The sequence below is a fragment of the Salvelinus fontinalis genome, chromosome 13 (genome assembly GCF_029448725.1).
Source record: "Salvelinus fontinalis isolate EN_2023a chromosome 13, ASM2944872v1, whole genome shotgun sequence".
NCBI lineage: Eukaryota > Metazoa > Chordata > Actinopteri > Salmoniformes > Salmonidae > Salvelinus > Salvelinus fontinalis.
In genome coordinates, this window is record NC_074677.1 from 14,236,040 (window position 1) to 14,263,413 (window position 27,374).

The 27,374-nt window shown below is 41.9% G+C and overlaps 1 protein-coding gene across 2 annotated transcripts in view; it reads right to left on the minus strand.

Moving 5' to 3' along the window:
• The window catches only part of tmem132e (transmembrane protein 132E), a 351,395-nt gene that overhangs the window by 15,368 nt on the left and 308,653 nt on the right, over positions 1-27,374 (minus strand). For both annotated transcript variants that reach the window (XM_055941816.1, XM_055941815.1), the window contains exons 4-7: positions 19,017-19,209; positions 13,164-13,307; positions 6,295-6,500; positions 3,589-3,868 (exon numbers count right to left, since the gene is read on the minus strand). In XM_055941816.1, coding sequence (XP_055797791.1) covers positions 3,589-3,868; positions 6,295-6,500; positions 13,164-13,307; positions 19,017-19,209 — 823 coding nt within the window. The remainder of the gene's footprint in view (positions 1-3,588; positions 3,869-6,294; positions 6,501-13,163; positions 13,308-19,016; positions 19,210-27,374) is intronic.

The window sequence follows — 27,374 nt, forward strand, 5'->3', positions numbered from 1 at the left end:
CAGGTAAACTCTTTTAAGAGTGTGGATTGTACACATTACTTTGAATCTATGTCAAAGCTAACGCAACACAAATTTGGAGCCATACCACACATAGGTCCATGCAGTACATAGGTCATAGGTTAGGATGCACTTCGCCTGTACTAACAACCATTATCAAGCGTTCCCTCACTCCATCACACTCTGTGTGAGGGTGACAGAAATGGGTGTTATAAGTACACCTCACCAATGTCTATGGTTGTGTCGCAAATGGCCCCCTTTCCATATAACCCTTAAACTCAACTCTGGACCTTGAAGCCAGTTTCACTGTGTTTTTTAATTGTTCCCCTCTAATCAGGGACTGTGTGAAATGAATGATCAAGTAGAACAGAAAAGCAGCAGGGTGCGGAACCTTGTAGGGTAAGAGTTTGAATACCCCTGCCCTATAAAGTAGTGCTGAGCGATGAACTGAAATGTAGTTTTTTGTATAATTATTAAACAACAAATTGACCGATATTGGTTGAATTACTTGCATTTAGTTTTTTTTGTGAGCTCTACAAGCCGTTTCTCTAGAGAGAAATCATCACGACGTTTGGTTCAGAGTTGGATATTCGTCCAGTCTGACGAAAATCCAACTCGGATCGAAATGTTGTTTTTATTGTGCGCCTGATTAAATCACCATAGTAGCAGTTGCAGACATTCCTTTTTTCATTGTAGTTAATTACCACGTTTTCTGCGCTAAACTAGGTTGAATATTTTCCTATCGAAGCATACCAAAGTTGCAAAAAATTGCTTTTTTTCTTTGACATGTTCATCTGTCCAGCACCTGAAAATTTAGATTTGCGTATTTGTAAAACATTTTTTAAATATCTACAATGACCAGAATCCACTGCACTTATTCTTCCTGGCCCCGCACACGTTAATAATTCATAAAAATCAAAATAACTTCACAGATCTTCATTGCAAAGGGTTTAAACACTGTTTCCCAACAATAACTGCCGAGTTACACCAGGAACGCACAATCCCTCCATCAGTGCTCAGACTGTCCGCAATAGGCTGAGAGGGGCAATCTCAACGCTGTGCGTTACATGGAAGACATCCTCCTCCCTCATGTGGTACCCTTCCTGCAGGCTCATCCTGACATGACCCTCCAGCATGACAATGCCACCAGCCATACTGCTCGTTCTGTGCGTGATTTCCTGCAAGACAGGAATGTCAGTGTTCTGCCATGGCCAGCGAAGAGCCCAGATCTCAATCCCAATGAGCAGGTCTGGGACCTGTTGGATTGGAGGGTGAGGGCTAGGGCCTTCAGTTAATGTCTCAGTTGTTGAATCTTGTTATGTTCATACAAATATTTACACATGTTCATTTTGCTGAAAATAAACGCAGTTGACAGTGAGCTGAGTTTATGACTCGTTGGGGAGCACAGAGATAACGTTAGATGTTATCTGGCTGTCTGGCTGCTACTGCCTGAGCAGAGATGAGACGATGATTTTAAGAAATTAAATAATAGTCATCAAATTTTTAAAAAGTAATATACAGAACTGAAATATTTTATTTAAGTAAATGTAACAGTATAACTTTAAACCGTCCCCTCGCCCCGACACGGGCGCGAACCAGGGACCCTCTGCACACATCAACAACTGACACCCACGAAGCAGCGTTACCCATCGCTCCACAAAAGCCACGGCCCTTGCAAAGCAAGGGGCAACACTACTTAAGTCTCAGAGCAAGTGACGTAACTGATTGAAATGCTACTAGCGCGCACCCGCTAACTAGCTAGCCATTTCACATCCGTTACACTCACCCCCCTTTCAACCTCCTCCTTTTTCCGCAGCAACCAGTGATCCGGGTCAACAGCATCAATGTAACAGTATAACTTTAAACCGTCCCCTCGCCCCGACACGGGCGCGAACCAGGGACCCTCTGCACACATCAACAACGGTTGCCCACGAAGCACGGTCGTTACCCATCGCTCCACAAAGGCCGAGGCTCTTGCAAAGCAAGGGGCAACACTACTTAAGTCTCAGAGCAAGTGACGTAACTGATTGAAATGCTACTAGCGCGCACCCGCTAACTAGCTAGCCATTTCACATCCGTTACATAAAGTCATGTGAATAAAAGATGGTTAATAAGTGATAAGCAGTAATGGGCAATCCCTACCATCACGGGGCTCTTATTAATTGTTTAATTCTGTGTTGTTAGAAACAATGAAATGTTTTCAATGTTATGGCAATTAAATGTTCTCAATATGCGTCTTTGGAATGTCAATTAAAAAGCTCTAAAATCATGTGAAGGTCATATTTCGTAATGCATTTAATGTAAAATAAATAAACATCTAAACTAAAAACAATACAAGCTCTGACTCTTACACCTTTTGTGGTGCCGTACTTTCATTCAAAAACAATAATAGCTCCGAAATGAAACCCCTTAAAGTCAAGATGGTGGGATTAAACTGTTGCCCATTATCAAATCTTCCAGACTACTCCCCCCTGATTAAATGATTGTTTGGAAAATGGCATTTGATTAATGAAAAAGGTCTTATAACTAATTTATCAGTGAACCCTCTAAGTGAAATAATTTAGTTTGAGAGTAGATTCATGGACCCACGGACTCCCGAGTGGCGCAGCGGTCTAAGGCACTGCAACTCAGTGCAAGAGGCGTCACTACAGTCCCTGGTTTGATTCCAGGCTGTATCACATCCGGCTGTGATTGGGAGTCCCATAGGGTGGCACACAATCTTCCCAGCGTCGTCCGGGTTTGGCCAGGATAGGCCGTCATTGTAAATAAGAATTTGATCTTAACTGGCTTGCCTAGTTAAATGAAGGTTACATTTTTATAAATAGATGATTCGCTCCACCAACGGGTTGGTAGTGAGAAATTGGGAGTCCCATAGGGCGGCGCACAATTGGCCCAGCATCGTCCGGGTTTGGCCAGGATAGGCCGTCATTGTAAATAAGAATTTGTTCTTAACTGACTTGCCTAGTTAAATAAAGGTTACATGTTTTATTTTTTTTAATTTTCTCCACGAATATGGGTTGGTAGTGAGAAATAGGCTACTCTTCATTTTCCTTATGTGCCATAAAATACGGTGTAAGCTTGAGATCTTTTAATTTCTTACAGCCTTCAATAAGTATGGTTTTCTATGCCATCAATCACTCAGTTTGAATGGTAGAGCTGCATAATGGAAGGCTAAGCGGATGCCCATATAGACTACATGCCTATGCAGATGGAGCCATCTTTAAAAGCAAGTTTGGACATATCTCATAATTTCATCATCGTAAAGAGGCTTCCTTTACAAAGACAAAATGGGTGAAAGCGATGAAGAAGAGGCGTAATTTCCTTCTTTCACCTGTCAGTTCGTCTAGGTCAATGTGAAGCACAAAATATTTTGTTGCGCACTCTGAGCACTTCTGCATATTACAGCTGCACTTTGGTCAGTATGATCCAAACTGACGCATTTTGTCTACCTCAGTGTCAATTTCCTATTTGCCTCTAGTGCCCTAGCCTATAACATTTATGAGACGGGCAAACATCTATGAGGTAAAAGAGGCAATTGAAAGAAGCCATTTCCTTTTTACAGACTTTGGTGACCTAGCCAAGTTTCTATACCTTCAGTACAGTGGAGCCCAGCTCCAGGCCCACCAGCACGGTGCGGTCCACCAGCTCGGCTATCCTGGGGTCGACCACCTTTAGCGAGTCCTGAACCAGGTCCGTCACGTCCACCTGCCAGTCGGGCCCCAGCATGGTGATGACCTGGTCGGTGCCCTCGGTGGAGGTGGTGTGGAACTGGGTCAGCACCTTGACAAGGGAACGCTGGTACTGCAAAGTGCAGCCCCGGCTCACCCGCCGGTCGTCCTCGTCGTCATCTGTGTCACTGTCTCTGGCGCTCCTGAGACAAAGACAGGGAGAGAGAGAGATAGAGAGAAAGAAACTGTGTCAATGATGTTAACAGTGTCAATACCATTAACAGTGTCAAAACCGTAACCATTGTCAATATCATTACTAGTATCAAAGTGTACAACAACAAAGTAAGGGTTATCATGTAAAAATGTATTTGCTGTACTATTTACAAAGCCGTTTCAGCAGTAGCTCAATGGCTTATCATAACCTTTAATGATGCATCTTGTAACTCAATATGTTTGTGGAATATGCTGTAGTGTAGTTAAATCCTGCATCCTGTTTCGGGAGCTTATGTTCTTAATTGCTTCTTATCATTATATCATTTAGCACTTGATTTGATGAGAGGCCCAACACTAATCCATGTGGAGGACATCTGTTACAGTGTATGTTCCAATGTGCCCTTTGTGAGGGAAAAGTTATCCAAGCCGGCACGAAACTCCTCCAAAAACTTCCAAACAAGCAAGATCTGGATGTGTGCCTTCCATTCCTAAATCAATGGATGCTTAGATGGACAGAGGGAGAACACGGTCAGTGCATCCCAACCAAGCCCAATATGTTCCTCCAGAAGATGTAATACTTGCCAAACGTTTCTCAACAGCCTGACAAGCTGCCGGCTTTCCTCTTAAATGCTAAAAAGCTCTCCTCCATTCCCAAGGCTAATTAATCTTTGCTTTGACTTATCCTTTCAGATAACTTAAGATGCAGGAGCGGCAGCGGGCTGTCAGTGACTGACAAAGCATATCCCACCCATTGATTCCCAAAGCCCATCTGAATATCAAGCAGGCCTGTCCTGTGTTCCCTAAGAGGTCTGACAATACTTTAACATGCATCATGTCCCGTGGCCGGCTAACGCTAGCCATTTAAGGCTAAAAGGCGCCGTTCGCCTGTGTTTTTCAACTTGTACAACAAATCCACAATAGCAGTGGAGAGACAAGAATGTAGACAAGAGTGTTCAGTTAAGACTAGGGTAAACCCGAGAGACAGTGTGACTCTCCTTATGGAGTTTCGTGACTCTTTGCTCAGGTCAGAGAGTTTCCCATGTTAAGGCCATACCTATGTTTTTTTTTCTTTAGAGGAGTGTCTGTTCTTATTAGGATCTTTGATACACCAGCTGGAGCTTTGCTGCACATCGGCCGGCCTACCCGATCACACCTCTGTCCTCTTTTAGAACACATTACTGGATAACACAGCCAGTGAGCAATGCAGCTGCAGCTGCAATGTAACAAACACACACATTGCGGTCCAAGAGACCTGGGCCTTGATAAAGCTTAGGGCTTAAACAGTGTTGTGTTATGAGAGATAGAGGGAGATAGAGGGAGAGATATGAGAGAGCGAGAGTGAGAGATGAGAGACAGAGTGAGAAGTGAGCCAAATGGCTTGTGTTCTGAAGGGAGACCAAATAAAAGGCGATTAAATTACAGCTAAGTTAATAGCATAGTTTGGTGGTATCTGTTCATAAAAAAAGTAAAAACATCACATCTAAGTGTTTAATGCACAGTGAGGTGTTTTTTGTCCTTGTTCTGACAACATCGCAAACATCTAGTTAAGTGCTAAATGTTTTGCCAAAATGGCGGAATAAAGCCTTCTGAAGTTCTGTTTTTTCCTATTCCCTACAACAATTTGAAGTTAATGTTGTTCATTGCGGTTGATGGTTCAAAACATTTAGAGAAACTCTTTTGAAATAGTTTTTTCAGAACTAGCCTTAATCTGTGTCTGGGAAACCGGACCTAAAAGTTTGCCATGAATTTACTGTCAATCCGGTCTGGAATTTGCTTAACGTCCTGTTCTCAGACAAACGTCTTAGTTTAGTTCAAATTATTAAGAGAGATACGTTCGATTACCTGAAATCATGGGTTGGCTTAAACTCGAATAAAATGTGTGCACAGACAGTAGTTGTGCAAACAAAGATAAGGCCTAAGAGGCATAAACATTGGTTAGGCAGATTTGCATAGAATTGCGTCACTAGGACGACATGTAACACACACACACACGACACAAGCAAAATATGGGCTGCACAATTGAAACGATACATGACAGTGCAAGGGGTAAAGACTATTACTTGTAGTTTTTCATGTTGTCTGTCTGTAATTTTTTGTAATGACTTGGTGCTGCCTATCTTGGCCAGGACGCTCTTGAAAAAGAGATTTTAAATCTCAATGAGCCCTTCCTGGTTAAATAAAGGTTAAATAAATAAATAAAATAAATAAGGGGTAAAGACTAAAAACATTAAGTTGAGGAAGACAATGACATCTAGGCTAGTGTCTCAGCTAGAGTGCAGCAAACCACACTAGAGTGCAGTAACCTCAAAATGAATTAAAAATAAATACAAGAAACATCAGCTCTAAAAGAGCAGTGCTCTCCACTCTAACACTACACACAAAGGGGAGCTGTGTTTAGTGTGTTGGTGAGTTCTACCTGCGGTCAGGAAGAATGGGTACCCTCCAGCCCTTGATGAAGCTCAGGTTGCTGTCGGACAGTTCCACTTGAAGGGGGAGTTTGGGCACCCACACGGTCAGCTCTAAGGGGGCACTGAGGTGCTCGTAGCTGAAGATGACACGGGCGTTCATGGAGCCCCGCGTCTCCTTCCCGTTCACAAACACGTAGTCACAATTCATGGACACCTGTGAAAAACAAAGGTTAAGGGTCAATATATGATAATGATCTGCCGTTGACAGGTGATACAAGTGATATAGTACAGTATGGATGCAGGAGTAGAGTCCACCACCTAGTTTATTACATTGGATTTGCTGGTGCACAGCTTTTCTCAGATTCCGCTAAAGTAAACAGGGAAAACATGTCTTCCTTTTCGTTTACAGATTATTTTAATGTGGAATGTGTACTATTATTATTAGGTCACAATAATCTTCCTTTGTGAACTTTCCAATATTTTGCCACGAGGGGCTATATTTTTGTAATTTAAAATATTTGGGAACACAGTGTAAACAACACTACTTGAGGGTTTTCTCCTATCTAATTTGAGTCTCTTCTTGAGTGGATGAACTGGCTCTTAAGTACAGTCTACTCTAAGTCTTTAAAAATCAGGCCCACGATCACCCACAACCCACCACTATTTTCAGTGTAATGATCTGTACAAAATTATGTGGAGACACAGAGCAGAATATATATACTAACACAAGCTTTCAGGCAACAGATAATTCATAGACTATGAAAGCTAAATACATCAGGTAAATACATCAGCACACAAAATTCTGTTTACTTATTTTTTATCCAGCAGTTGTCTCCAAGAAATCACCCAGCACAGTATTTCTCATAAATACCCATCCCTTTAATTCTAAATGATTTACTGTAATAGATAGCAGGGTTTGCTTTCGGGATACCATCGATGATTTATCTGGCAGTTGGAGGCAGCTGACACTGTAATCAGAGGAGCTAATCTCCTGCAAATGGAGGTCGGGTTCGCCAGTCTTCTCAGGGTTGGGGATTCATCATAAGAGGAGGGGGGGGGGGTTTAATAAAACACCCAGTCCATCCAGACAGGCCTCTCCACTCTGCAATCCATACAGGCTGGGTGGGAAGCCTTCAGATAGAGGAGAGAGATTAGTCTTTTCCCTCGTTTCCCTTGTTCTGGTAAATCAAGTTTTAAGATTATCTGTCTGTAGTCACCTTTGTGTGAATAGGGATTTTGGGATCATCATTCTCTGGCAGAGATCTGTGATGTCAGCTGGAATCAGGGTAATATATTTTTTTTCATACTGAATCATGATAATTAGGTTCTTGCTTGCCAGGCTTAGATACAGCAAAGGACATACACTATATATACAAAAGTATGTGGACACCCCTTCAAATTAGTGGATTCGTCCATTTCAGCCAAACCCGTTGCTGACAGGTATATACAACTGAGCACACAGCCATGCAATCTCCATAGACAAACATTGGCAGTAGAATGACCTTACTGAAGAGCTCATTGACTTTCAACGTGGCACCGTCATAGGATGCCAATTTTCCAACAAGTCAGTTTGTCAAATTTCTGCCCTGCTAGAGCTGCCCTGGTCAACTGTAAGTGCTTTTACTGTGAAGTGGAAATGTCTAGGAGCAACAAACGGCTCAGCTGCGAAGTAGTAGGCCACACAAGCTCACAGAACGCGGGTTGCCGAGTGCTAATGCACATAACACGTAAAAACCGTCTGTCCTCACTACCGAGTTACAGACTGCCTCTTGAAGCAACATCAGCACAATAACTGGGAGCTTCATGAAATGCGTTTCCAAGGCCGAGTAGCCGCACACAAGCCTAAGATCACCATGTGCAATGGCAAGCGTCGGCTGGAGTGGCGTAAAGCTCGCCGCCATTGGACTCTGGAGCAGTGGAAACGTGTTCTCTGGAGTGATGAATCACGATTCTGTACAGAAATACAGAAATGGTTTGTCGAGATCGATGTGGAAGAACTTGACTGGCGTGCACAGAACCCTGACCCCATCGAACACCATTGGGATGAATTGGAACGCTGACTGCGAGCCAGGCCTAATCGCCAAACATCCACAAATGCTCTTGTGGCTGAATGGAAGCAAGTCCCTGCAGCAATGTTCCAACATCAAGTGGAAAGCCTTCCCAGAAGAGTGGAGGCTGTTATAGCAGCAAAGGTGGTCCAACTCCATATTAATGCCCATGATTTTGTAATGAGATGTTCGACGAGCAGGTGTCCACATACTTTTAGTCATGTAGTGTACCTGCCCCCATATTCTCTCACACACACACACACGCACGCACGCACGCACGCACTCACGCACGCACTCACGCACGCACGCACACACACACATGCACACACACACACACACACACACACACACACCGTCATCCTCTGCACCAAAACACAGTGCCCCCTCCACACCTGTGACCTACCACTCTAGGCCTCCCCATCGCTATAATGCTAACACCAGCCTTCCTATCACTCTCACTCACCCTTGCTAACTGCGCTAGCATAAACGATCCCAGCTCCTGCAGGCAGCTAATAAACTTGGCTGGCTAATTGTGAGTCAAAAGCTGTTAACGACTACGGGTGTCAGTAGCCCAGCGGGGCCCGTGAAAGTGCTCTCATGCATGGAGCCGCGAGCTGTCGTCGCTACACAGCCCTCTAATGTGCTGTGGCATCTTCCATGGTGCCAACAGATTTCCTGGGTAGGGTCGGGGCAAAGAAAGACAGGGCGTGCACTACCCATTAGGGCGGCATCCAGGCTCAGTTTAAACCAACAGACAGAGATCCAGGATCAAAAAAGGATCACCACCCGCCTGCAGCACAGTATATCCATATCTTTACTCCTCGGCAGCTCTGATAACAAAACGGATTCCAATACTGTATTGTCGGGCTTTGTTTTTCCACGGGTCGCTTAATGTTTGTTTTGGTTTAACGTATTGTGCATGCACGTTGAGTTGCATGCATGTGGAACACAGAAGGTTGGCAGGTTCATTTGACCTGATAGTACTTATTCTACTGACTAATGCATATGGATCTAATGAGAAACAATGAGCACCATTTAGTGATGGAGATCCCATGCTGGCTCACCTCTGCTTACACGCTTAACTTCAACATGTGCCTCCAAACAGGATTTCGGCCTATCAATGCCACCTGTTTTCTTGCTGAAGGTGGAGCAGATGGAAAAATAAAACCTAACTCGGGCTGTGTTCATTAGGGCATCCAACGTCAAACATTTTAAAATGTTTTGCAACAGAAAGCGAAATCAAGCGTTAAGGTACAAGTTCGGGTTGTCCCTCCTTGTTTCAATTCATTTTACTTTCGTTTGGTGCCTAATGAACACACCCCAGTTGTATTAATGTTGCTCTGTAGTGGCCATTATGAAAAACTACTTTGATTGATGGAAGGTACAGTATGATAATCAATAGACTTCTCTTTAAAAATCCCCCTTAACTTATTAATCAACTGAAGGAATTCTTTGCGAAACACAGCGTTTCATTGCTTAATCTCTCAAAACCAGTTTGAGTTAGAGTTTATTTTTATTTTTACAGGGACAGTGCACATTAATCAACGTTTCAGTAAAAGTGACGGTTTTAGCCAGCCGGCTAATTTTCAACCGCAGTCCCTGGGCAGGTTATTCGTTTCTAGTAGGATACAATCATTTAACAAAAATTCTGGGCCTGTATGCTCTCATTGACTGGATTATGTCCTCATTGTGAGGCCATCAACAATAATACGAACGTCTTCGAGACCTCTCATATACAATAGCACAGCAGACAGCAAGGAGACAACAGTGAAGACACTAGACCACTCAGGTGTACTTATCTCACTGCCTCACAAAGCCTTTCTTATTTAAGCCTGGTCGTTAGCTGAAGGTGAATGTGTCACATTGGTGTGAGTGCAGAATGGAGGAAACAGAGGGCTTGGCAGGGCAAGGGTTGGATGACCACTGGCATGGAACAAGGCTTTCGGCCGCCGCCTTATCTGTGTCCTCAGATGGCTGCAGTGACTCACGCACACACACACAGCCCTGGGAGAAAGGATCAGCTGGGGGAGTCATGTCTCCCGCTCGCTGACAAATCCCCACAGGGTCCTCAGCCCACACCTCGTTTCGCCCAGCCTCCGTCTCTGCTGCCTGCCTTCTCCCCATACTGCCTCCCATCCCCGTGCCTTCCTCCACACCCTGCACAACACAACACAAAATAGCAGAATAAACTCTGTCTGAGCAGAGCACAGATGTGGTCTTTAATAACCAAACCATCCTACTGTGCTCACACACACACACACACACACACACACACACACACACACACACACACACACACACACACACACACACACACACACACACACACACACACACACACACACACACACACACACACACACACACACACACACACACACACACACACACACAGTACAGTCAAATGGGATTGGGTTATCCGGCAGCGCTGACATATACTGTGGCCTATTTATTTCAAAGAGGGAGAAACAAACAAACAAATAAACGCCTCAGCAAAGAGAAATGAGAGCAGCATAACCTTTTCCAAAAGTTGGGAACAAAAACAGAACAATGGCAGGTTGGCGAATAGCCAAAGCAAAAATAAATAAATAAATGCTTTGTTTAAAAAAAAACATACAAAAATTAAGCAGAAGCCCACGCGTTTGGAATTCACAACCTACAGTATGTGCACATGGTGAGACTTGGTTTATATGACAAGACATTATCTATGTGCTTTACTTATAGACTGAGCGGAGCCTATAGTTTTTAGTGTTCCACAGATTCACAGAGGCTACGCGAATAGAATAATAGAATAGAGTAATCTGATTAGAACAGATCTGCATTACGGTGCTGTGTATGAATAATGTGGCACCACAAAATGCAATGGGGAGAGCACAAAACCACACAACTGAACAACCACACAACCTTTGTGGATCATCTTTAGGAATCTTTCTTTTGTATTCGGCGGATTGTTTTATAGAACTGTCTCGGCTTGAAGGTCTCATCTTGCATTATCCTCTAAAGTTCAATGGCAAGGGCAGCGAAGCGAGGTCTATTCAATAACATTGAGCTAATGCAGCTCGCCTTGAAACCATTCTAAACCTTCTCACAAATAGATTAATGGCAAAATGTCTCGCTTTTGATTTGCCCTCTGACAAATAGATCCTAGTCTTATCACACATATGAATGTCAGAATAAGATTAGGTGTGGTCTGTATATTCTTGCTGTATTGTACAGTTGATGCTTTTCCCTCCACTTATTCTGAACACGTGCATTTATTATTGTGCACTCTGCTTTCGATAATCCCACGTGATCTTCTCAAATGAACAGAAATGCTTAAATCAACATAAAAAAAAATTGTATATTTTTCTGACGTTCTGTAAGGTGTCGTGATGCTGTCATCAAACGTGCTCCGAGAAAATCAACAAATAAAGTTGGATTACATTTCAGAGGTTGCAACCTCCTTTATCCAAATGCTTTGTTTGTCTGTGTGATGGAGGTTGCCCCTGGCTATCCGTAAATAAATAAAAAACAAGAGTAGTGCATTCTGGTTTTCTTAATAGGGAATTTGAAATGATTTATACTTTTACTTTTGACACGTATATTTAAAGTAATTACATTAACTTTTGATGATTAAGTATATTTAAAACCAAATACTTTTCGACTTTTAAACAAGTATTATTTTACTGGGTGACTTTCACTTTTACTTGAGTCATTTTCTATTAAGGTATCTTTACTTTTACTCAAGTATGACACTTGGGTACTTTTTCCATCACTGGATGACTGGAGGCGAGGAGACGATGCTAGTGTCCTGGGATGACTCACAAACACAACTCTGGCCCGTTGGGAGCCCACAGTGGTAGAATACAACATCAACTCCCATTTGTGGATTGAAGAAGGACCCACATTTTGCCTTCATACCCCATAATCAGCAGGGGTAAATCCCATTTATCTGTAGAAAGAGTTGTGTTTAGTGAGTCTGCCAGATCCAGGGCAGTAGGGATGACCAGGGGTGTTCTCTTGATAAGTGTGTGAATTAGACCATTTTCCTGTCCTGCTAAGCATTCAAAATGTAACGAGTACTTTTGGGTGCCAGGGAAAATGCATTGAATAAAAAGTACATCACTTTCTTTAGGAATGTAGTGAAGTAAAAGTAAAAGTTGTCAAAAATAAAAATAGTAAAGTACAGATACCCCCAAATACTACTTAAGTAGTACTTTCAAGTATTTTTACCTACATCCTTTACAGCACTTCAGTCGCCCTACTTGGCTAAGGCTGCATCCCAAATGGTACCCTATTCCCTATTTTGTGCAGTAATTTTGACCAGGACCTCTGGTAAAAATGTGTGCAGTAAATAGGGAATAGCGTGCCATTTGGGATGTAGTCAATGAAAATGGATGGAAATGGATGCCTTGCACCAGATAATGCAGGTAAAGTAAACTCTAAGGTCTGGAGACATGGTGGCAACCAAACTAGACCAGACTAGACCAGACTCGACCAGAAGAGGCCAGACTAGACCAGACTAGACCAGAGTAGGCCAGACTAGGCCAGAGAAGAGAAGTGTTTCAAAACTATATCCTTTATAGTTATAACTGTGCTTTGTAACCTATTGATTTTGGTGTACCAGTACGTGTATGAACATCCATTGATTCGTCCATGGAGGGACAGCCATATAATGAGGTTTTCCTGTTTGCATTATGGTATTTTAAAGTGTGCTGCAGGTCCATTAGGGTGTGTACGAGTGTGGTGGGATTCCATTCGGTATCAGATGCATTACCAAGATCGGAGGGATAGGGTTGCAAAATTCCGGTAATTTCCCCAAAATTACCAAGTTTTCCACTGTACCATACCTTGACAATGTCTTCGTTAGACGACTTGCACTCTACGAAGGACGAGACGTCGGTGACGACTCCACTCATTTCAATAGAGACCACTTTCACGGGAATGGCCACGGTTCGGCCGGTCAGTACCGCAGTGTTAATGATTTCGGTGTCCTGTAGAGTAGAGGGGGAACAAACATGAAACAGTGTTAATGATTTCGGTGTCCTGTAGAGTAGAGGGGGAACAAACATGAAACAGTGTTAATGATTTCGGTGTCCTGTAGAGTAGAGGGGGAACAAACATGAAACAGTGTTAATGATTTCGGTGTCCTGTAGAGTAGAGGGGGAACAAACATGAAACAGTGTTAATGATTTCGGTGTCCTGTAGAGTAGAGGGGGAACAAACATGAAACAGTGTTAATGATTTCGGTCTCCTGTAGAGTAGAGGGGGAACAAACATGAAACAGTGTTAATGATTTCGGTGTCCTGTAGAGTAGAGGGGGAACAAACATGAAACAGTGTTAATGATTTCGGTGTCCTGTAGAGTAGAGGGGGAACAAACATGAAACAGTGTTAGATAGTGTTCATCGCTATTATATTTCACTGGGTACTTCCAATATGTACTTTTCAAAAATAATGTCCCAAAGAGTTCCGCTGGAAGCCATTCTCAGTGATCGTTGGGTTTGATTTTCATCCATTTCATCACTCCAAGTACAGATGAAGGATCTTAACTTGAGCCAGTTTGCTTCAGCAGGAAATGTGAATTATTATGTGGATTATAATTGGCATTATAATACACATTTTTGTAGGGGTTGATACATTTTTCTTAAGGGTAAATCAAGTCTGGAATTTCTAAGTGGAAATTACATACTTCAGAAGCCTTTTTTAAATCTCAAATATACTACAAGTTGAACATTTCCTGTACTGTACAAAGGGTATATGTTTTTATGTTTTCCCCTCCGAGCTGCATTCTGCTCCAAATGACTCTAGAACAAAAAGGCAAGAAGTTCACGTTGACTATGTATGCTAAGAAATTTGAGTAAAGTGAAACATTCCTTCTTCATCAAGCAGATGCAAAAATTAAGGTGACAAAGGAAAGTATATTTGAATGCCCCAACAAAACATAACCAGTCCTAAAAACCTTTGTATCTGTCCTCACAATCTTGGTTACTGTTAGTGAATTTGTGCACTAAGGCCTCAAACAACATGTTACTGTTAGTGAATCTGTGCACTAAGGCCTCAAATAACATGTTACTGTTAGTGAATCTGTGCACTAAGGCCTCAAACAGCATGTTACTGTTAGTGAATCTGTGCACTAAGGCCTCAAACAACATGTTACTGTTAGTGAATCTGTGCACTAAGGCCTCAAACAACATGTTACTGTTAGTGAATCTGTGCACTAAGGCCTTAAATAACATGTTACTGTTAGTGAATCTGTGCACTAAGGCCTCAAACAACATGTTACTGTTAGTGAATCTGTGCACTAAGGCCTCAAATAACATGTTACTGTTAGTGAATCTGTGCACTAAGGCCTCAAACAACATGTTACTGTTAGTGAATCTGTGCACTAAGGCCTCAAATAACATGTTACTGTTAGTGAATCTGTGCACTAAGGCCTCAAACAGCATGTTACTGTTAGTGAATCTGTGCACTAAGGCCTCAAACAACATGTTACTGTTAGTGAATCTGTGCACTAAGGCCTCAAACAACATGTTACTGTTAGTGAATCTGTGCACTAAGGCCTCAAATAACATGTTACTGTTAGTGAATCTGTGCACTAAGGCCTCAAATAACATGTTACTGTTAGTGAATCTGTGCACTAAGGCCTCAAACAACATGTTACTGTTAGTGAATCTGTGCACTAAGGCCTCAAATAACATGTTACTGTTAGTGAATCTGTGCACTAAGGCCTCAAACAGCATGTTACTGTTAGTGAATTTGTGCACTAAGGCCTCAAATAACATGTTACTGTTAGTGAATCTGTGCACTAAGGCCTCAAATAACATGTTACTGTTAGTGAATCTGTGCACTAAGGCCTCAAACAACATGTTACTGTTAGTGAATCTGTGCACTAAGGCCTCAAATAACATGTTACTGTTAGTGAATCTGTGCACTAAGGCCTCAAACAACATGTTACTGTTAGTGAATCTGTGCACTAAGGCCTCAAACAACATGTTACTGTTAGTGAATCTGTGCACTAAGGCCTCAAATAACATGTTACTGTTAGTGAATCTGTGCACTAAGGCCTCAAACAAAAACTATGAAGTCTAGTGTTGCTAATAAATGTCTGAAATCTCATTGCTGGGGAATAAAAACTGACTTGAGAACTGATTATAAACAGGGCCAAGTCCGTCAGCAGATCTACACTTTTATCATGACTCCAGTGATATAGAAACAGCCAATTAAAATGCACACTGGTCCTTGAAATGGGCGACTGTTAATAAACTCATTATTTTGATGGAATGAATGTGAGCTATGCGGGGGTAAGGAGTTTGACTTTAATTTGTGTCCCTCGTGGCCCCCTAGAGAAAACCCAAATCATGTAAATGTTCCTTTGACTTCAATCAAAACACCACCATGCTCAAGTCTTGGAAGCAAAACAGTATTACTTAATGTGGTGTAATCAAAAAGAATGCAGCATATAAAAGAGTATTAATGTTGCTTCTGGAGGCATGTATGTTGATGAGCTCCTTTAATTTGTAGTGCCCTAAAGCTAGCAATCAAATAGGAGAGTTTACTTGGCACGATACAAGCATATGTTCACTGACAATGAGTGCAAATTTTATGTTGTGTGTGCCCTTCGAAAACCAATACATACTGAATGACTTATTGCTGTCCATAGCAGGTAATCTCACAATATAACTTCCAAACTATTTGAAACTAGAACAATTTAAAGTCTAGAATTCACAATGGTCAGGTCCTGCCCAAATCAAATTAGCTGGTGCACTATTTGAATATTGATGCCATTTTACCTGTTGATACATTTGTTCATAATACAATATGCTTATTAAGTAATTATACGTTGAGGAAAATGTGTTAACCTAGCCATCTGAGTTTCTTGCTAAAGAATAGCCACTGCAGACCAATGACAGCCAACTAAGCACACACTGGTTAAATCAACGTTGATTCCACATAATTTCAATTAAATTAGGTTGAACCAACATGGAATAGACGTTGAATTGACATCTGTGCCCAGTGGGAGGTCCTCTGACATTGACAAATTATGGGACGGAGAAAAGAGCTCAACTCTTTTTCTTCTCAACAAACCGCAACTGCCACCTTATAGTAAAAAATCACCCCGTCCTCCCTCATGTTTCTCATTTTCACGTGCCAATGGTATTCTGTTGCCCAGCTAATATGCAACATTTAAATGGGGGGCCTGAGAATTTATGGTGGCGGTAAGTGGTAGCCACAGTGTCCGGAGTAATGAGTGAGAGCTTATCATGAACACAGTAGGGGGAGAGCTATCAATAACACGCAGGAAAGGATTTCAAAGTAATCAAACACTTTATAGCCTGCGAAACACCAAGCTTAACACTTTTTAACTCCATGCATTAAGACACACAGTAAGAAAAGGATCAGTTAGTGTAGACACAAGACACGACTACTCCAGGCCCAATAAACGGGACTGAGACAACTATCAGTCTAATACACTGCGGAAATGAAAACATCTATTATACTGCTCCTGTAACAACGACTAGTATTGCCGATTAATGACTACTAGTTTAGCTTCGACCATGTGAACAGTGTTGTTTTAGATTTAAACTGGAGAAATGAAAGAAGCAGGGTCCACTTTAATCCAAGTAACCAAATGACAAGCAGTGAGAGAATGAATGAAGCTTGACAGCCCCACAGTTGTTGAGTTTTGATGGAGGCTTTAAGACCGAGCCGATTAGCCAGCGAATCATATCAAAGCCAAACCTCTGCTGCTTTCTGCGCCACGGCTTCCACTTCCTACTCCTCATGGAAATGATTGAAACACCACGTCAGACGTGCAAAACCTGTGGCGTGTGTAGATGTGTGTGTGTGTGTTTGTGTGTGCGTGCCCTGTGACGCCCATGTTTTATTTATAATCTGTTCGCTACTGCGGTAGCATGAAGCAGTGGTGGGGCCAGCAACACAGTATCCCGCTATTCCCCTCCTCATCTCCCTCTCCACCTCTCCCATCCCTCGTTAATAAGAAGCCCCTGAGAGGGCTCTCTGACACGAGGCGGGTAATTGCGCCAAGACTGTGGGGGCCAGGGGAACCTAGCTGGGGCCCTGACAGGACTAATGTGATGGAGTCTGATTTAACCACATCCTCCTGGAAGATGCTACTACTCTGCACTGTAAACTCACCCACCTCCTTCGTTCCTCCTCCCCCCTCCCTCGCTAATATCTCACCCCTCCCTCGCCTCCTCCTCCCCAGTTGTAGTGGCTCAGCTCTGGCTGGCAGTAAATCTGCTTAGCAAAGCTTTCACGTCTTGGGATTCGTTTTTTTTCTCCCCCCCCCCCCCATCCCTCTATCTCTCCCTCAAGCCTCCCTCCCTCATTTGTTCATGCTAGGGCTAAATCAGAGGGGATTCATTTTGTGCACATGGTTTGCCATGTTCTTGTCCCTCGTCTGTTTCATTTTTTTGTTACTCAAGATAAAATGCATCTTGTGTGTTTTTTCCCCCAGATTGCCTCATCCTGCTCTCCCAAATCAGTGGCTGCAGAAAAAATACTGATCTGAGCCTTCTGGTTTCTATCAAGCTCTCAGAGGATGTGTGCAATGGTAGACACAACGTGCTGAGTGCATTATGTCTACCGCCTTGCTGCTACTGTTACTGTTACAATAATTAGACAGAGAGACCTGAGAATGTGTGGCATTAGATTCTGCCTTTGTCAAATGGCACCCATATTCCCTATATAGTGCATTACTTTTGACCATAGTGCTATGGGACCAGGTCAAAAGTAGTACACTATGAAGGGAATAAGGTTACATTTGGGACGAACCCTCTCTACACTACAGTACATGAAGCAGAAACAGTGAAACAAAGCAGCTGATAATGAATGAAATGGCGCAGGTTGCCTCGGCTATTGCTATTTTTTGCTATTCCCCACGCGTTGGCCTTTCTATGACCCCGGCTCCTTTCAGCTGAACTCCTATCCTCATCGCTGCCTGACCCCTCTAACAAAGCCCCTCTAACAAAGCCCACACTGCCAAGTCCGGTGAACACACAGAGGTCATGTTCCTCTTCGCTTATTAACCTCTGTAGTTGAGTGTGTTAAAAAAGTGTCTTCAGTACCTGGGTGCTTGCTTCTTTGCAACTTGTGGCATTTTAGACCTATATAAATATATGCGGGGCTGAGAGAACTAAGTGTCGTTATGCATTTTACCCAAGCAGTTGAATTGTAATTTCCAAATAATGAAGTCTCTCCCCCCCTAAAACTTCTAGAGACTTTCCACAGGCTCCCTTCACCAAGTAAGGGGAGGTAAAACCACACAGGAGGCGACTTGACCCTTCAGGACTGGCTCTCTACCTTCCTTTTAGTTAATTAATGTTCCTTGTTTCCACAATTGTTTTTTACTGCCTACTACAGTAATTGCCCCTTTTCATGAGATAGGAGTGGAGACGCCAGACAGACTCTTAGCATGATGTGCAATTACTTGGTGGCCTTGGTAGCCTTCTCTTAGCAGGTGAAATCATCATCGATCTAGTGAGAGAGAACCTCAAGTGTTGATAAGCATGGTTACAAATGACAATGGGGATCGAAGGTCCTTTGATGAAACTGGAGGCTAACTTATTGTCTTACATGAGAGATTTGAATTGAATAGTTGTGGCAAATGTTACAATGGACAGATTCAACTGATTTGAACATTATTATAGCATACCATATGTGATGTCACAGGTTACTCACCATGGAGAGTGGGATGATAGCCTGAATGTCCTTCTGCACCACGGTCAACTCAGTCACCACCTTCTCAGAGTCCGGAGGTGGGTTCTGGCCCCGGTAGTCGATGTTCCAGTTGATCCTTCTGGTGACCGATTGGCTGGTGAAGTTCTCCATCTCAAAGTCCAGTTGCATCACCTCGATATTGGCCAGTTCATCCCTGTGGGGAATGGAATAATTGAGCAATTAAAGCGTAATACATCAATAACAGCAATATGTTACCAAAAACACAGTAGGATCCAGCACCAAATCCAGCATTTTATTCATTTACAAGGGGCTTAATGGGGGTCAGGGCTGCATTTGATCATTAAATATGCTAATGAGTAGACGATCGGCACAAGCAGCTGTTCTGTCATGTATTAGGCATTATGTATTGGAACAGTCAGCAAATGAAACAATCAGGCTGCTGCTTGTGCGCATCTGTTGTTTTGGAATAACCAATGAGGTCCAGAAATGTGCCATTCCTATCTGCTTTTAGGAGCTACCTGACCAGGCATGAGATCCCCACACACATGCGTGAGCATGTATTTCAGAGAGTTTTAGATTTTTTAGGGTGTTTATCAAGAGAGATTAACATGAACAGACGATAGGGAGGCAGGTATCCTAGCGATTAGAGTGCTGGTTCGCATACCTGAGTCCACCGCCAAGGTGAAAAATCTTTCCATTTATCCTTGAGCATGGCACATGACGCTAGTTTGCTCCAGGGGTACCGTACTACTATGGCTGACCCTGTAAAACAATACATTTCACCACACCTACTCAGTGTGTGACAAAATCTAATTTTATTTTTATTTGAAAATTGCAGTGCACCAACATCGTTCTAAAAATGTATAAATGAAGGAGGCATGTGAAGCCTTCACCAACGTCAGCCTCAGGTGATTCATCACCTAAATGAATGTGACTGAACTCTGGAAACTCCAAAAGTGAGTTGAACTTACAAGGTGACCAACGAGTCTTTGATAAGCTAAGGTTTATAAAGACTTCACGGTCTAAACTTGACAGCTTTTTATAAAAGAGCACCATGACATAGATTCATAACAATTTGAGAAAAAACTGAATGCCCCCCGCCCCACGACCCTTCCCCCCCCACGACGGGAAACCCTGCAATGCATCATTTGTACAAGATGTTACAACTGTCTCAATGGATTTCAATGATCAAGCAATGAAACGGCGAAACCGGTTCATTACATTTCTATGGGCATGGTAAGCTTTTCATTATATTTCCATGATCATTACCATAGCCCATATATTTGTGCATAAGTACCAGACAGTTATGACTAGCTCACATGCAGTAGAGTGGTCAAACATACGATGTGAACAACCCCTCCTACCATTTCAAACATCCATTACTTTAACCACATGAACAGTAGACATGTTCGTTTTACCTAGGCAAAGATGAACTTTCACACCGTTTCATTCCTGGCATTGTATATGTACTAACACATTTAACCTCTTCTACTTATAAAGGACTTATCTTCTTCTAAGATGGTGTAAAATTATTGAATCAATTGTGGAATGAAGTACCAGCAGACCAACATATTATATGTTTTATATACCACCATTACTGTTGCTCCGAGCTGTGAAACCATCACATCTGAAAGACACATTCCGCATTGCACTTGGAAATGGGTTTCAGCAGTGTAGGCCTACAGTAGGTTCCCGGTTTACAAGACCATTTCAGCCACACTTGACCTGGATCTGAAATGAACCATGCTGCTATCTCCCCTCGGCAGAGAGAAAAGAAGTCTGCCATTCAAAGGGAAAATGCCAATGTCGTAATGAAGACTGGGAGCCGAGTCCCTATCTCCAGTACTGCACTCACAAAGGGCCTTACTGGAAACGGCATGATGAGAGCTGACAGCCTAAATGACTTCTGACTGTTTCTCTCAACATCACTCATGGAATATTCCTACTTATTTATCTATGACACTCCTCACAAAGCAGGAAGCTTGGCCAGACCCTCAACAACTAGCACTCAGAAAACCAGACACCCAAATCGCTCATGTGCTGAATAAGAGTTACACAGGGGTGGAAATGCTGCCAAGGCAGAAGCTACTCTTCCTGTGGTCCAGCAAAAATGTATGCAGTTATATACAATTACAAAACCATTACATTACATTTCACAACAGATTTCACAACACATTAAGTGTGTGACCGCAGTGCGACCACAATGGAGAAGGTGAAAAGCTTCAAGTTCCTCGACATACACATCCCTGACAATCTGAAATGGTTCACCCACACAGACAGTGTGGTTAAGAAAAAGCTGTAGAAAAGGCTGAAGGAATTCGGTTTGGCCCCTAAGACCCTCAAAAACGTTTACAGATACAGATTAACCTGTTGGGGATGGGGGCGCTGTTTAGACTATTTATGCTAATGTGGCTAATTTTTTAAACGGCTTCCCACAAAATCCTTGATCGTACAATATGCATATTATTATTATTATTGGATAGAAAACAGTATAGTTTCTATAGGAGTTGAAATTTTGTCTCTAAGTGGAACAGAGCCCATTCTACAGCAATTTCCCTGACATGGAGTCAGATTTGAGAAATGTTGGCCACTTTTCTGAAGTCAGTTAAAAGGGCACTGTCGTTGCTATGACTATACGGACACTTCTTACGTCTTCCCCTGGATGCCTTTACGTGATGACGATTCCAACGGGCTCGATTGCTCGTTCACAGGCCCTACAAATGAAAAAACCCTGAAGCTAGTCATTCTTTTGGAGCTGCGTAACGCGCGTGCTGGACACCGACCCGCTCCTGTTCCAAGCGTTAGTTTAGCCTGTTATATTTCTCCGGTCATCTTTTCACTCGTTATAGGAGTTACAAACATCATAAAGTAGTTAATTTAAAGCGTTTTATAGCAATTTATATCCGTTTAGTGCGATTTTGGGACATTTATTTTTGCAACGATGTGAAAAGTTGGGCACGCTTTTCAGTTCATCCCGAACGTAGTTGACATTTCCACATGGCAAGAGGACAGCTTTCCACCAAAAGACGATTTCTCCCAAGAAAGGATCCTTTGCCCAAGATACTGATGGAAGAACAGCTCAAGGTAGGACATTTTTATTATGATAAATCGTGTTTCTGTCGAAACATTTTAGTGGCTTAGGACGCCATGTTTTTTGACGTAGCTTCGCTTGGCGCAAACTGTATTGAAAAGTAAGGATAAATTAAAAAATGTAATAACGCAATTGTATTAAGAATTAAATTGTCTATCAATCCCTGTCCACCCTATATTTTTTAGTCACGTTTATGAGTATTTATGTATAAGAGTAGATCACTGTCTAAGTGGCGCAAGGACAAATTCTGACCAGCTGAGTTACATTTCACATTGTCTAACCATGATTTTGGTGGCTAAATATAAACATTTTCGATCAAACTGTATATGCATGTTGTAATGTGATGTTACAGGAGTGTCATCGGAAGAATTCTGAGAAGGTTAGTGAAAAAATTAATATCTTTTGGCGATGTTGACTTTTATCGCTCACTTTGGCTAGAATCAATGCTGGGCTGCTAATTGCTATGTGCTAAGCTAATATAACGATTTATTGTGTTTTCGCTGTAAGACACTTAGAAAATCTGAAATATTGTCTGTATTCACAGGATCTGTGTCTTTCGATTCGTGTATGCTGTGTATTTTTACGAAATGTTTGATGATTAGTAGTTAGGTAAACACGTTGCTCATTGTAATTATTCTAGTCCATTTGTGATGGTGGGTGCAATTGTAAACTATGCCATCTACCTGAAATATGCACTTTTTTCTAACAAAACCTATCCCATACCATAAATATGTTATCAGACTGTCATCTAATGAGTTTTTTTGTTGGTTAGGGGCTATAAATATCTTAGTTTAGCCGAATTGGTGATGGCTACTGGTGTTGGTGGACAAATAAAAGATGGTGGATTATGCTAATGTGTTTTTAGGTAATAGATGTACATCTTTACATATTGTGTCTTCCCTGTAAAACATTTTAAAAATCGGAAATGTTGACTGGATTCACAAGATCTGTGTCTTTCATTAGCTGTATTGGACTTTAATGTGTGAAAGTTAAATATTTTAAAAATATATTTTTTTTGAATTTCGCGGCACTGGTTTTTCAGTGGGGGGGGGGGGGGTGTGCCGCTAGCGCCACGCTGATCCTAGACAGGTTAAGAGCATCCTGTCGGGCTGTATCACGGCCTGTTACGGCAACTGCACCGCCGCAACCACATAGCTCTCCAGTGGGTGGTGCAGTCTGCCCAACGCATCACCCGGTGCACACTGCTTGCCCTCCAGGACGCCTACAGCACCCGATGTCACAGGAAGGCCGCCAAAAAGATCATCAGGGACATCAACTACCCGAGACACCACCACTCAACATACCCTGTAATAGAGGTAGACCGATTAATCGAAATGTCTGATTAATTATTGCCGATTTCAAGTTTTCATAACAATCGGAAATCTGTTTTTGGACACCGATTTGGCCGATTAAAAAAAATATATATATTTATTTCTTTACACATTTATTTAACTAGGCAAGCCAGTTAAGAACACATTCTTATTTTCAATGACGGCCTAGGAACGGTGGGTTAACTGCCTTGTTCAGGGGCAGAACGACAGATTTTTACCTTGTCAGCTCGGGGATTCAATCTTGCAACCTTACGGTTAACTAGTCCAACGCTCTAACCACCTGTCTCTCATTGCACTCCACGAGGAGCCTGCCTGTTACGCGAATGGAGTAAGAAGCCAAGGTAAGTTGCTAGCTAGCATTAAACTTATCTTATAAAAAAAATCAATCAATCAATCATAATCACTAGTTAACTACACATGGTTGATGATATTACTAGTTTATCTAGCGTGTCCTGCGTTGCATATAATCGATGCGGTGCACATTTGCGAAAAAGGACTGTCGTTGCTCCAACGTGTACCTAACCATAAACATCAATGCCTTTCTTAAAATCAATACACAAGTATATATTTTTAAACCTGCATATTTAGTTAATATTGCCTGCTAACATGATTTTCTCTGTGTCACTTCTCTTGCAACAGAGTCAAGGTATATGCAGCAGTTTGGGCCGCCTGGCTCGTTGTGAACTGTGTGAAGAATATTTCTTTCTAACAAAGACAGCCAACTTCACCAAACGGGGGATGATTTAACAAAAGCACATTGGTGAAAAAAGCGCAATCGTTGCACGACTGTACCTAACCATAAACATCAATGCCTTTCTTAAAATCAATACACAGAATAATATATTTTTAAACCTGCATATTTAGGTAAAAGAAATCCAGGTTAGCAGGCAATATTAACCAGGTGAAATTGTGTCACTTCTCTTGCATTCATTGCACGCAGAGTCAGGGTATATGCAACAGTTTGAGCAGCCTGGCTCGTTGCAAACTAATTTGCCAGAATTTTACATAATTATAACATAACATTGAAGGTTGTGCAATGTAACAGGATTATTTAGACTTATGGATGCCACCCGTTAGATAAAATACGAAACGGTTCCGTATTTCACTGAAAGAATAAACGTTTTGTTTTCGAGATGATAGTTTCCGGATTCGACCATATTAATGACCTAAAGGCTCGTATTTCTGTGTGTTATTATGTTATAACTAAGTCTATGATTTGATAGAGCTGTCTGACTGAGCGATGGTAGGCACCAGCACGCTCGTAAGCATTCATTCAAACAGCAATTTTGTGCGTTTTGCCAGCAGCACTGTTTATGACTTCAAGCCTATCAACTCCCGAGATAAGGCTGGTGTAACCGATGTGAAATGGCTAGCTAGTTAGCGGGGTGCGCGTTAATAGCGTTTCAAACGTCACTCGCTCTGAGGAGTAGTTGTTCCCCTTGCTCTGCATGGGTAACGCTGCTTCGAGGGTGGCTGTTGTTGATGTGTTCCTGGTTCGAGCCCAGGTAGGAGCGAGGAGAGGGACGGAAGCTATACTGTTACACTGGCAATACTAAAGTGCCTATAAGAACATCCAATAGTCAAAGGTTAATGAAATACAAATCGTATAGAGAGAAATAGTCCTATAATTCCTAGAATAACTACAACCTAAAACTTCTTACCTGGGAATATTGAAGACTCATGTTAAAAGGAACCACCAGCTTTCATATGTTCTCATGTTCTGAGCAAGGAACTTAAACATTAGCTTTCTTACATGGCACATATTGCACTTTTACTTTCTTCTCCAACACTTTGTTTTTGCATTATTTAAACCACATTGAACATGTTTCATTATTTATTTGAGGCTAAATTGATTTTATTGATGTATTATATTAAGTTAAAATAAGTGTTCATTCAGTATTGTTGTAATTGTCATTATTACAAAAATTATTACGAAATTAATCGGTATCGGCTTTTTTTGGTCCTCCAATAATCGGTATCGGTGTTGAAAAATCATAATCGGTCGACCTCTACCCTGTAAGTCTTCTGACGTCAAGTATAGCACACCCAAATAACTCTCTGCAGCTGCCACCACCACCTTCATTTTCTGCGACTTACGATCGGTCCACCCTTGCAGTACAGTTGACAACCATTGCTATAAATGCTAAAAATCCAATGTTACTGAAACATAAATCACTTGTTGGTTGATATCTCTGTACTGATACAGATCTACTATTCACACCACTCCTCTCAGGATCCATCCCCCTTGACCCATCTTCCTCTACTTTCTTCACTTCCTCAGCATATGACAACTTCTGCACTACACTAACCCTGGAAGCCTCAACCTGCCTCTCTCGCACGGGACATTTCTGATCCACAGTCCCATGGGCACCACTACAACTAACACATACTGCTTCTTTCTCCAATGCTACACATTCCTTTGTCTCATGCCCTTCTGTACACTTCTCACACCTAGGAACCTCCCTCCTGCACACTGCTGCCTCATGCCCATAAGCTTGACAGCCACGACCTGTTCACCCCGCTATCATCCAGAAGGCGAAGTCAGTACAGGTGCATCAAAGCTGGGACCGAGAGACTGAAAAAAAGCTCCTATCTCAAGGCCATCAGACTGTTAAATAGCCATTGCTAGCCGGATACCACTTGGTTACTCAACCCTGCACCGTAGAGGCTGCTGCCCTATGTACAGTTGAAGTCGGAAGTTTACATACACCTTAGCCAAATACATTTAAACTCAGTTTTTCACAATTCCTGACATTTAATCCTAGTAAAAATTCTGTCTTAGGTCAGTTAGGATCACCACTTTTATAATGTTTACATAATGTTTACATACTGTTTACATACTGTTTTATTCATTTCATATGTATATAGTGTATTCTATTGTATTTTAGTCAATGCCACTGACATTGCTCGTCCTAATATTTAGATATTTCTTAATTCCATTCTTTTACTTTTAGATCTGTTTGTATTGTTATGCATTGTTAGATACTACTGCACTGTTGAATCTAGGAACACAAGCATTTCGCTACATCCACAATAACATCTGCTAAATGTGTGAATGTCACCAATAAAATTTGATTTGATTTAATAGACATAAAAAAAAAATCCACCTCTTCCACACTCCCTTTTAGGAAATTAAAATTACACTGCTTGTCTTTCTTAATTTGGTCAGTCATGCATGGAGTGTAGGTTTAGAATGTTGTTGTTGGCATGTCATGCCTAAGTTTGCTAATCTTGCCAATAAAAAAATAATTAAAGTAGTTTTGTGATGAATGAGCCACCTGATTCAATGAACGATGGAGCCTTTTTGCACAAATTTTCAGTATATGAATGTTATCTACGACAATGTCATAGAACGATAGGAAGCAGCCTTGTAATGTCCTGTACTCGTGCTCTAGAATAGCACAGGGTTTTTGCCCCAGGAATCAAGATGTTTCTCACCATAGAGCTGCCGATGATGACAGCTGGTTTAGAAGACCCCACGAGAGACCGATGGGAGGCCCGATGGTCCCCACCTATCTTTCAACAATTACACTTCACCCCATGCACCAGGAATATTCAGCTACCAAACCTGGGTTTACATTTTTCAAATAGCCTATAGTTCCGAAGCTTTCCATTTCTTCCAGTAAGAGTTTGCACAGATATAACATATACCTAGAGATTAGCCTTAAAAGAAGTGAATGAGATGTGCCAGGGAAAATAAATGATTGCCGTAAAGCTTTCTAGTCAGAGAGAATGCCTCTCCACAATTGTTCCTTTGAATCAATAGTTACAATTATAAGTTAAGAGCAACATCCGTGAAAGAATGCCAACTCGACCCAGTTAATTGCTTTATCAGTTGTTTAAAATTTGTTAGCCGGCAATCAATTTCAATCAAATCTGATTTTCCCGTCGTCTCCACGGGGACATTGGAGGACACTGCATTTACAAAATGAATAT